Raw genomic sequence first — 12,940 nt, 5'->3', positions numbered from 1 at the left:
GCGCACTGTAGCAGTGCGCCACCGGGCCGGCCCTCTTATAAACTTTCTAATGTTTATAAGAGTAAAGAAAATTTACTCTTAAATTTTCTTTAAAGTAATTTAGCTCAGTTGGTTAGCTCAGTTGCTTGGAGTGTTGTGCTGATAATACCAAGATCCAGAGTTTGATACCTATACCGGTCAGCAACCAAAAAAAAGGGGGGTGGTACCGGTCAGCAACCAAAAAAAAGGGGGGTGGGGTGGAATCTAAGAAATAATACATTGGAATTTGAGAGTTCACTGCCTAAATTATTAATAGCCTATTTTAAAAATTATTGAGTACTTTGGAAATGTAAAAAGCTACCATTTTTTTTTCCACAAAGGTTTAAAACTTAACCGAGTTATGTTAGTAGTGTAATACCAAACTTAACTCAAATCTTTTTTGTATTTTTATTCAAAGTTATTGTTAAGAGGAAAAAAATAACAACAAAAAAGAAAGAACAGAAAAATTCAAGCATTGTAAGTCACAATTAATAAATTCATTCTAAATTAGAAACTTAGTTAGCATGTGTACCTGAACAACTCAATTGGCTGGCTCAATAAATAAATAAAGGCTTCATGTAAAGAAAAATATACTCAAAAGTTTAAGAATACTGAGCCAAATTTTAAATTTATAGTAAAGCTTTTAAAACATATTTTATTCACACTCTGTGAAAGGTTTGGTAATTCCAAAATCTAGGCCAGTAATGTGTGGTCTAATGATCAGAATAAACCAAAGTCACATATAGATAGAAACTGAGTTCTTACACCATTGAGATATTTTACACCACTGAGTTGCAGTAATATAAATTGTCTGGGAGAGAGAACTAGTAGGCAAGGTTTAAGTTCTTTTCCCTTAATGCTGACTTTTACTACTTATTTAGGACAATTCACTTGTCACCTCCTTTTGCAAATCTTTCCCCAAATGTTACCCTAGGCATTTAGTAGCTTTAGCCTCTGTACTAACTGTGCTTTTTGCTATTACTGTGGATGCAATGCTCTTTTCTAATTGTATTCTTCTATCTCTTCCACAGAACTCTACCTTACTTTTCTATCCTTGATGTCTGTCCTAGGCATTTATCCTGGACGTCTGTCCTAGGCATTTACCAAATGCATGCCTAGGCATTTACCAAATGTTTGAGGAAAGAGGTGAAAACAAGCAGAATAGTCTGATATCCAGAATGTTTCTTCTCCTTGGACTGATACCTTGCTTGACTATTAATAGTACACTTTTGCTTTTGAAATCTTTCATTCCTTAGCAACCATGTACTCTGGAGTTACCAAGTTAGTCCTGAGTCCTGATTTAAAGTATTTGTCTCATTGCCAGACCATGTCAGATTATGCTGTGATATTTGTTTGGTTCAGAAAATATGGTTACCATACCCTCTCTGCATGTTTCCTTTTCTTTCTTTTTTCCCCCCAGTATAGACTCTCTCTAGACATCAAAGAGAATATATTTCACCTTCTTACAACAGCAGTTGTTAAACTAATTGTTAAGCTCTTGCTAGAGTTATACCAGGGGGTTGCGTGGCATTTAAACTCTTCAGATAGCTCGATACAAACTTTTGAAAAATAAAGACTTTGCATGGAAGAAGTCAGAGATCTTATGGTATATTCTGTTTCAGTTGCTTATAACAAAATACCTGGAACTGGGTAATTTATAAAGAAAACAAAATTTATTGCTTACAGTTTCTGAGGCTGGGAAGTTGAAAGTCCAGAGAACACATCTGATGAGAGCCTTGGTGGTGGTGACAGTGACGGCAGAGTATCACATTGAGAGAATGGCAGAGTAAGAGAGACTAACCTCCTCATGGGCTATCCTTTCAAAGCCTCAGAGCCACGCCTGACCACCATTATTAATCCATTCACTACAGCATGGTCCTATGGTCCTACAATCTAATCACCTTTTCAAGGCCCCACCTTTCAGTCACCATAATAGGATTCCCACCTTCCACATTTACAGTGGGGATTAAGCCTCAATGAGGGGGGAGCAGGGTGGAGTAGGGGTGGGGCATCCAGTCTACAGCACACAGTGAATTTAATTTCTCTTCCACTGTGTCTATTACTACGGCATTTCTCTTCTTCCCCATAGGCTACAGGCTGCCTTTTTTATGTTCAGCTCCTCAGCGTTAGGGTTCCATTCTTCCCTCATCTGAAGAAGTGCAGATCAGGAAGGAAGATCACTTCCCAGCCCTCATCTCCCCAGGGTCCAAAGCTTGATTACTAGTTGGGTGGGTTTCACACTGTCTTCAATATATTTGCATTAACTCCTTTAATAAAAGTGAATTGTACTACTATTTCTATAAAAAAGAAAGTCTCATATCCAAGAAAAACACTGTTAAACTTGAGCTCCTGGTTCCTTCTTTTGGATTTTGTTTCATTGATTGTCCTTTTCTCTCCATTTTCAATCCCTCTATCAGTAACTACATTACCCCATCCTATAAATATGCTCAAATAACATTTATGTTAAAATAAAAAATAGAACAAATAATGAACTTATCTGCAACTACCTTCTCAATGACATCATGCTAATATCTTTTCTTCTCTTGACTTTCAAACTGCTCACAGCATGATTATGAAACTTGTTGACTCCCATCCTTATCTCTTTTACATTCATTCATTAATCCTCCACAATGTGGCTTCTGCTCTGGATACGACACTGAAAACATTCTCATGTAGGTCACCAATGATCTGTTAATTGCAATACCTTATTTATCCTACTCAGCCTTCATTCATTCTGTTGTTTATTCTATTTTCCAAGCTCTTATTTACTTGCTTCTCTAGCTGCTCATAATTTATCTACATCTTTTGTTGACTTCTCTGCCTGCATACACCCTTTAAATATTAGTGTCCTTCAGTTTTCCCTTTTCAGTCTTCTTTTCTCACACTCATGCCTCTGGCTTCATCTACCACCTAGTGACCCCCAAATCTATTACCTACAGCCTTAACAGATACCTGAGCATCATGTCTATGTTCCCAAGTGCCTATCAGACTTTTCCACATTGATGGCCCCCACACACACCTCAACTGCAGAATATCAAAAACAAACCTTTTTACCTGACCATTCTTGATTATTTCTCTTCCTGTTTTCTTTGATTTGGTTAATGGAATACAATTGTTTAAAACAGAAATTTGAAGGTCATCTTTGACTTCCCTCTGTTTTCTTCCTTCCGGATTTACTTGGACACTGAGAGTGACTGATAAATCTCTGAAATGATTTCTCCATCCTTCCTATCCCCTTCATTTCTTGTGTAGACTATAGCAACAATTTCTAAGTTGTGTTCTTGTTTCCTGTTGTCTCCTTCCATTCTAATAACTTTGCCAGAGTTCTTTTAATAAAGCCCAAATCTAACCATGACACTTGCTAACCCCTCAAATTTGCTTTCAACCAGGGAAGTGCTTCAAGAAATTTCTTACAATTTTATCTGGGCTCTTGCTATTTCTTTTATTTTGAAAAGATCAATTCTCTCCAACTCTTCCACTTGACCAGAATCTATTCATCTTATAAAGCCTAATTCAACTTAAAATATATGACTGAGAAATCAGTGAAAATTCCCTAGTGAATCCAGCAGTCAGGCACTCTTCCTGAAATGCCCTAAATCAATTTGTAGAGCTATGGTGTCAGCATGGATACTGTGATATGTTGTCAAAAACAAAAGAATACATGGTTCTCTCTACTGGCAAACAAATGTTCCCCAGCTCTAACAATGCTACCTTGTTTTTTGTTTCTTTTTAAAATTCCTCTTAGAAGAGACTTTCCCTAAGAATTTACATGACCATTTTCAGCAATAGACTATGGCATTTTCCTTATCCCATTCGGACTTACGTGAATGTTATGTTAGAGGTATCAGTTATGTAAATTCATACTTCTAACTTCTTCATTTCAAAAAGTTGAATATCAGTAGCTGTCTTCCGACCAAATTAAAGAGATTATGCAGTGAATCCAACTGTCATTGTACTTCAAATGACCTAAATGACTTCAAGATATGTTAAGCTAGCTTCTCCAGCCTAGACAACTGAAAGGAAAGCAAAGATAGCCTAATCTTTTATAGTTCACTCAAATAGTTTGGAGTTAGTGAACACGCAGCAAATTTTGGATTTTTCTATTTCTCTAAACCGTTTATCTTTAATTTATACCTTCAAGCCTTATATGAGTGACATGACATTCTTCCCTCTTAGTTTAAATGTTTTTTCCCCTTCTCACCTATAACACATACACTGTCCCTCTACTTTATGGACTGCAACACCACAGCATTTCAAAACAAGAGTGAACTTCAGAAATCACATAGTTCAACTTTCTCCTTTTTATAAGTGGAGAAAACCAAGACCCAGATAATGTGTCATGCTTTTGGAGCCACATGACGATTGAAGATCAGCACTCTTAGAAGCTATATTCTTTGAAGAAATTCTCTTCTAAGATTGTTCACCAAAAAAGCAAAACCCCAAGTATGATTACTTGACTGAAATGAAACTGAAGGCTTATTAGCTGCATCTAATGGCTAACTGTGAAACTGGACAGAGTAGGGGTAAGTCAGGAATAGAAGAAAAGAGACTCTTTAAGCTTAGAATTTTATTATGTAAATACTGCTTTTGCTTTTGTTTTTTCTTTTCCCCTGTCCTGCTTTCTTTCCCATTTGGCTATTTACTTGGTACATCCATAATGAACCACTCTTCAACGATGTGAATATGGTCTGTTCAATAAACTGAATTCAGCACCTGTTGAACCTCAAGTGTGGGAAACAGAATGCCCTTGGTGAGCTATTTGCACCAGGTGCCTAAGAACCACTCTACCAAGCAGGAGATTGGAGAAGATTGGGTTACAGAAGTTAAGTTTTTCTAGTGGCTGCATTGGTTGCGGTTGGTTAGGGCAGGCATAAGCAATTGAAGGCGATCACAATAAGATAATGAAATAGATATATTATAGAAGATGGCAGTTAAAGTGAAACTGTGCTTCCTTCCCCCTGGCTGTGTTGTGTATCCTCCCTATGCTAGTTTCCTTGAGGTTCCAAGAGAAGTTTAATAAGAGACTTGGTGATGTGGGAGTGACCCTACGCTCTTTCTCAAATGCTCTGGGGAAGGAGGTTAACAATCAGCACCTGCCTGGGTCTGTATTTCACTGCGACTTGGATTGCCAGCCCAACAACCTCTTGACCTCCTCAATAGCATCTTCTCTGAATTTCCCAAGCTTAGCAATTAGCTGAACTTTGTGTGGTAGTACTGCTGGATTCTTAATCATATTTATGAAATCACCTCAATACAATTTGCCCTCTGGCCCTCATTATCCACTTAATTTTCTATTAAGTCCAATTTGTTAACTGTAATTACAGAAATGGTAGGAGGAGAAAGAAACCAGGCAATATTTACAAGATGCCAAAATAAATGGATAACACTTTAAACATTCGATTTTCCTTGTCACCTGGTGTTATGAAACTAAAAATAACTCATTGCTTTACCGAATGCTGCCAAATTCTGTCTAACCTTTGAGCTTTATTTACACAGTAAAAGTCTAGATGTTTGTGTTTTTTCTATAAATTGTTGTGGGCTAAGCTATAACAATTACAACTTTCATTTGTAGGATATTTTCAAGTTTAGAAAGTGGTGGTGTTTTTTTCTCCCACGAATGTTTTCTATTTAATTGTTCTGAATCCCCTAATAATAAACTCCAAGTTCTTTGAGGGTGGGGTCTGTACCTTACTAATATTGTTTCTCTGGTGCCTAGTGAATTTATAGCTCATAATAGGTGCTCAGCAAATAAATATTTGTTAAATGTACTAATGCAGGAGGAAATTCTGTCATCACGTTCAGTGTTCTCTGACTTCTGTTTCTTTAGAACAGTCAGCCCGAGGGGAAGAGATGCTTACAGTGCTCCAGACAGACATGGAGTATCTAGCTTCTGAATATCTCTTTTATTAGGTGCTAAAAAAAGTCTCAGATCTAATTGTTGTTTTACATGGTCTTATTCATTGTAAGCTTCTTGAGGCCAAAGGCATTTTAAAAAAACTTTTTATTTCCTACCCCAATTCCTGCCCCTGGGCAGATACAGTCAATATAATTAGGCAATAATGGATACTTACACTAAATAGGAAGAACATTGCAAATTGCTTTAGCAAACAATTTTAGAATTCAAAGAAATATACAGGGGGTCTTCAAAAAGTTCATGGAATGATTTGTATTATCTTTTAATTCAATTTTTCTATGAACTTTATGAAGTACTCTTGTATAATGACTAGTAAAGATTGTCTATTTTATTATCTTTCAATGTCTAATATATACTTATAATTTACTTTATTCTATAATTTATTCTGTAATTGCTGAAAAAGATAAAAATAGCAGATTGATTCTCCTTAATTTGTTAATTAGTAAATTATATCTCTGTTTACATTAAGGAGAAAAGGTGAAACAGATCAGAAACCTGAACATAAAGTTTAGCCTCTTTGCAACTATAACACTACTGTTTATAGAATTATGTATAAAATATAAGCATAAAGTCCAGAATGTTAATAAAATGCTAAACTTTTGTACATGACTGCAAATTGACCATCTATATTTTAGGATTATTATATTCTTTAATACAGATATTTGCCTTCTCTATTGCATATTGTCCCAATGTCTGTACAAACACATTAAATCTCATGTATTCTCAAGATTCAAAACACAGAGAGTAGGTCAGTTAGAAGTGTTGTGCAAATAAGAAAAAGGGGTCTTTTGAGTTGTTTTCTAATTACCTAATTTCTGTTCTGAAAGCATACACAGAGCAGTAATTCTCCAAGTGTGATCCCCAGACCAGTCGCATCAGCATCACCTGGGAATGCATTAGAAATGCAAATCACTTGGGCCCACCCCAGACCTACTGAGTCAAATGCTCTGGGGGTGGAGTTGAGCAATGTGTGCTTTAGTAAGCTCGCCAGGGGATTCTTACGCATGCTGAAGTTCAAGAACTACTGGCAAGGAATATTATTTCCTTTGAAGCAGTGATCTTCAATCCCTTGTTGCTTCAGCTCATATAAGGTTGGGAGGATAGTGCCAAATGAAAAATGATGGAAGTTAATTTCTTTCTTCTCTGGTCTGGGGCTGCTTAGCTAGTGACCGAGTCTATATCAGCTAATAGGATTTATGATGAATTTCAATAAGCTACATGCACATACTTTTGGGCAGTAAGATGCAATTTCTAATTGACACACCAAATTCATCATTAAAAATTAAGTAATATAAATATGCAACTCGAAACAAAAGAACAAGTTGCTCATTAAAATGTACACTGGGGTTATGTTCCAGATTCCTTGGCCCTATTCAGCTTGGACATCTGTGAAAGTTACTCTCATAGGCAAATTTGCCACCATGAAATGAACCAGAAGATTCAATCCTTTCTTGAGACATCAATAAATATAGCATAGCCATTGTACCTTAACTGGTCTGCCTTGTGGTCAGCAGAGTGTGAGAATTTACATGAGCCAACAATCTCCTACTTTCCCCTAAATATCTTAATAATGGCTAACTTCTAGAATTTAAAATACTGGTAGTAGTTAGCAGGCCTATGGATAACTGTGGGTTCTACCACTTGAGATGATTGTAACAATACAATATTGTGAAGGAGTAATGGATCTTCTGCTTACACAGCACAGTCATAATTCTTTTAAATCAATTATTACAAGTTCTGCAGGGTTTCATAACCAATATCTTATTACTTCCTGAAAACAAATTAAATTTTGAATTATTTAATTTTGTATATGCTTGTACAAATTAGATTGCAGATTAAAGAAACATAAGCAAGTCCTTTCCATGGGCTATAATAGCAATATGTTTTTGTTACAAGATGAATACAGACTCAGTATTTATTTACAATTGATATATACCAAGTTATATTCATGAAGTAATTTTTTAAAATAATATGAGCTAAAATATAATACTTTGCTTTTGAACTATTTGAGCTATTATTACAGGATAATAAAACAATCATTCACCAATTAATGAAAATTTTATTACAGGGCATCCTGATAATCATTTTGCTGTTACTGTGTTATAAAGAGACAGGTAATACAGTATGGAGATGGTGGTATAAATAATTAAGTTCTAGCTCAAGTCAGTCTATAACATGGGTTGGCTGTTTTATCTGTTTTAGTATACTGATTCCCAAAATTATATGCATAAAAAATCACCTGAGGTGCTTAAAAAAAAATACTCTGTATGTGATTCCTAAAGCTTACTTTTTCTTCATTGTTTGTTGGACTTATTTTTTATTTTTTATGTTCTCCAGAAGAATCAGAGATATTATGACAAAACATGCTCTTAATTTGTATGCAGGGAAGCATGCTGCAAAGTCACTTTATAGGAGAAGAAATTTAGTGGTTTGCTTTTCTCTTGATTTTTTTTTTTTCCAAATAGAGCATTAGAAAAGAACTGTGCTAACATGGCCCACAGGATATTGTGTGTGCAGTTGTTAACAGTGACTGATCAAGTGACTGTTTTTTTATGTCAACAACATAATCCCAAGATTGTCTCTGGATTCCACACACAGAGTGGATATTTCCACCAAAAAAAAAAAAAAAAAGAGGTTTTAAACACTTCTCCTGTTCCCAGAGGAAAAAGAGGCTGCATCTGTAGAGAAAGAATAGCTGCCTCAACACAGTGATCAGGTTAAAGCAGCAGAGAGCTGCAGCGTCATGCAGCCATGCCTGCAAGCGGCCAGCACTTTTCAGATAGTATTAGAGGCAAGCGAAGCTATTGTTAGAAGCCATAATAATAAACACATGGCATAAAAACTATCTTGAGCAAGTGCACAAGCAATCATTTTCTAATTAATTTTTGTAGCAAGAAATGCACATCCTAGTACAAACAAGTGGGAGACAAACTCATAAGAAACTCCTAAAAGAAGAATAAAGTCTAGGCTGGAAAGTTTTGCTAAGCAATACCAGCCAAAGTTTTATAAACAGTTCCACTGTGAAAAAGAAACTGGGAATTGGCATTAATACACATTGTCTATAACCTTTAAAGGCCATTGAACATTTCTGTATCAAGTGCTGTAAACAATTCTCTATCAAAGGGTGAATTCTGTCATTCTCAATCAAGTCCTTCTTCATCTTTATAAAAGCCCCAAGTTAAGGAATCCATTTAGATTCTGTGTGAATGAACAACTGTATTAGAAGAACTATGCCTATCATTTTGAGATTCTGGTGCCTAGAGGAGGCTGAGTATAATAACCAGAAACTCTGACATAATTCTGTATTAATTAAGCTTATTTTTGTCTGGGAGCATACATGTTCCACTCAGATTTGTGTTCAGATCTTGCCTCCTTCTGCCATTTCATCAATCCCTGTCTATTCCAAGGCTGACTAGGCCTGCTGAAAGCTTTTTCTAGCAACAGAATACAAGAGATGAAAATGGAAGAGAATTAGAGAAAAGAAACTATGCATAGAAAGGAGATAAGAGAAACACAGAAGAGGGTAAAGAGAGGGAGGAAAGAAATGAAAAATATTTAAATATATTAAAAGAAAGGAGCTAGGGTCAATACTGTCCCTCCAACAGATTATATTATTAGAAGCTTGTCATTAATTTTCTTTCACATTTATTTAATTGATTGCTCCTTTTATATTATGTATTAGGAGTTTAGCAAATAGATATTGCAAGAGTTATAATGGGAGAAGACAACAAGCTCAGTATTTTTGTTGCCATTATTTTCTCCAATAAAAAGAGGAGCTCTGTGATTTAGTCATATATTTATAACTAAATTTATAATGTGAAACCTCTACATTTCACATTGCAATTTTATCTGAAATAAGGAATCCATATTTGATTGGTGNGAGCAATAAACAAAAATATTCAGCTCAGCAATATATTACTCACATTAGAGTTCAAACATAGAATACTAATGAAATAGTAGCAAAAGGAGAAACTGCTGAAAGTATGGCATTTTAAACAGAACTTCATTCATAAATGATTTATAGGTTTTAAAATTCACTGATAGGAGATAGGATTTCCCACAGGATCTCAGAAATTTCTTCACTATTCAAAACAGTTAAGTGGACTTAAAATCTGATTATAAAATACCACTAAAATGAAAAAGGGAATCTCAAGTTATGATCCCCAATTTCTTGTGCTCACCTAATTCAGCAGAATTTTAAAAACAAGATTGATGCCCTCAAACCTTGCAAAAAGCATTGAGACGTTTTGGGGAGTGAAGGCTTATTACTGCAACAGAAGCACAACTCATGAAAGTTCATTCTTTTGTAAGTTTCACACCATCTACACATGTATTCTAGTACTTTCCATTTGTAGGATGTTAAATAGCAAGTCCATTTTTCAACAGATGGAAAACGAAACACACATGGGGGCGGGGATGTGTACATGTCTCCCCCTTGGTGTTAAAGGAAACATCACAGGTGAAGAGACCATTTTAAAAGAAGCACTTGCAGCCTTGTCAATTTAGAAATTAAAGGGATATTTGCTTTGAAGAGCCAATCTAGCTTCACGTACATCTCATATACTTTGCTACAGTAAGAATGTAAACAAATCTTGATCAGAAATATCCTTATATTTTTGACATATAAACAACCCTTGGGATTGTTTCCTTGGGGCAGGGGAAGAATTTCTGCTGCATGACCCTCCCTCTGGGCATCTTCTCCAGTCCTCAATCTCCAGATGCTCAGGTCAGTTTGTGAAAGAAAAGACTGCAGCAGGCAGGAAGAGGCAAGTGCACAGCTGGTATTTCACTGTCTGTCTGTTCCAAACAAGCAAATGAGAATAAGTAGGAAGAGCTTTAGATGTGGGAGAGGGAGAGGAAGAGCCAGGTAAAGGATAAGATGCTTACTATCACAAACCTCATAAAAGAATCTTTCTCCTTCCTTCTTCTGCTCATGGAATTGCAAGTCAAACATGTTGGACAAAGACATGACACATTACAGACACAGCACACAACATATTTTTGGCAAAGCTTTTTTGATATGAAAAATAAACTACCAAATACATCAAAAACCACTAGCACCACAAAGCATATTTCAGAACAAATGTCAGTATCAAGTTTACATTATACAATACAGTAAAAAAACATTTACAGTCTGTGGAATATTACAGATCATTAGCATGGATGCATATTTAATCGTATATATATATGATTATATATATACACAGACAAGAAAAAAGGTTATAACTATCTTCCTCCTCCCATTCACACTTCTAATGTATTTAATGTAGTATTTTGTTGTGGATAATAATTGCCTTAATTGCTAATGGGATTTTAGATTATTATCGTTTCCTATTCTTAGCTAAACCATGTAAAAAGTTAAGACACTTTTCATAGCAAAGAGATATGCTGCTAATGATCTCTAAGCAGGTATCTGGCAAATGCAGGAGTAAAAATATACCCACCTCTTTCCCTCCCATGGATTCAAACATTTTTTCCAGCTGGACTCGCAGTTGTTGAATATTGTTCATCAAGATACAGGGCTTTAAATAAAGAAAAGAGTATTGTGAGTATCCTTTATATATGATATTATTGAATGAATTTAAATTAAAGGTGGTCATATACAGCTATCACTGATGTTTTATTATATTTGGTAAATATGTTAATTCCATTATTCCAACATTATGGTTATTGACAGCTAAGAATGGAAAGGGAAAAATATAATGTCACTTTGGGGAATGTAATTTAACAACATACTCAGACAGTAAACCACTGGAGACTTGCTACTGAAGTTTCTTTTATCCATAACATTGTGGCATTTCATACCTAAAAACTAACCATCATCTGTTTTTAAAGATTTCTTTTAAGAAAAACAGATTAGCTTAAATTTTCTGTTATTTCACTGCTTTAAAAACCAAAACAACATCTGAATTTTTTATATCCACAACAACAACAACAACAATAATACCTTTAATGTATTCTCTGGCTACAGATGAGTTCTTCATATTAGTATTGAAAGCCCTTTGCTGTCTGGCTTCAATCCATGTTACCCTTCTCATTTTTCTCCTTGCCTGTTTGAGTCATATTTACCCTTCAGATTAGAGCTTTCTTTTTCTTAGATTTTATCTTTTTATCACTCACTTGGTGTTTGTTTTATATTGCTTTATATTTGAGGAGCTTTTTACTGTCTCACCAGCTAACCTTAAATGCACTGTACATGATGCTGTGGCTTTTTCTGCTCTTTACTCAGACTCCTGCACAATGCTTTACCATAATACTTGCTTAAACAATGTTTCTCAACTTGTTTCCAAGAAGGCAGAAATATAACAATGACAAAGATATAAAGCTTTGTGACACGACTACATGTGACCTTAGAATAGTAGAAATTAATTTATAACTGAAAAATAGAATTCAGAATAGTTACAGAATCATTTAATATTTGTTGCATATTGATTCCTAACAGCCAGTAGATCAGAGGGGGAGAAAACAGGCAAAGAAAAGAAAATGGATATATCTTCCAAGTTGTTGGGAAATGAGCCAATAGTGAATCAGAGAGAGTCAAGCAGAGGGCTCATGGGATGTCAGAGAGGTGCTAGCTCTTATCAATGGAAGGATTTTATTATTGCTTTAACCACGTTACTGACCTTTGAAAAACTTTCTACTTGACTCTTAAAGTGACCATTTCCTAACTTCGATTTATGTAAACAAATTTAAACTTCTACTCTGTTCCCTTGATTCCAGTCATTTAATATATTATTTTTTAACACGGGTAGCTGAGATTTATCCCCCATAGATTCCACAAATGATTCTGATCCCCAGCCATGACTGAGAGCTACTCGAGCTAGGCTTAGTCCTTTCCATTGCAGGTATGGTTACATTTTCAGGGCATTCAGCATCTTGACCTGAAGTCCACAAGCTGAGCTGATAGATTATTTTTACACTAGAAAATAGGGGAATTGGGATTTTTTTTTTTTTTGTCTTTTTTACTGACTGGTAACGGGATCGCAACTCTCGGTGTGCACCTGCACC

At 35.4% G+C, this 12,940-nt stretch overlaps 1 protein-coding gene across 1 annotated transcript in view; it reads right to left on the bottom strand.

Moving 5' to 3' along the window:
* The window catches only part of LOC103598376 (protein unc-13 homolog C-like), a gene marked incomplete at both ends in the record, with an annotated part of 259,099 nt that overhangs the window by 45,051 nt on the left and 201,108 nt on the right, over window positions 1-12,940 (bottom strand). Inside the window, one exon of the mRNA XM_008582367.1 lies at window positions 11,377-11,454. Within this exon, the coding sequence (XP_008580589.1) occupies window positions 11,377-11,454 (78 nt within the window). The remainder of the gene's footprint in view (window positions 1-11,376; window positions 11,455-12,940) is intronic.

Source organism: Galeopterus variegatus, unplaced genomic scaffold (assembly GCF_000696425.1).
Source record: "Galeopterus variegatus unplaced genomic scaffold, G_variegatus-3.0.2 Scaffold2593, whole genome shotgun sequence".
Classification (NCBI taxonomy): domain Eukaryota; kingdom Metazoa; phylum Chordata; class Mammalia; order Dermoptera; family Cynocephalidae; genus Galeopterus; species Galeopterus variegatus.
Note: the sequence above shows the minus strand (reverse complement) of the source record. Positions and strands in the feature narration are given on the sequence as shown.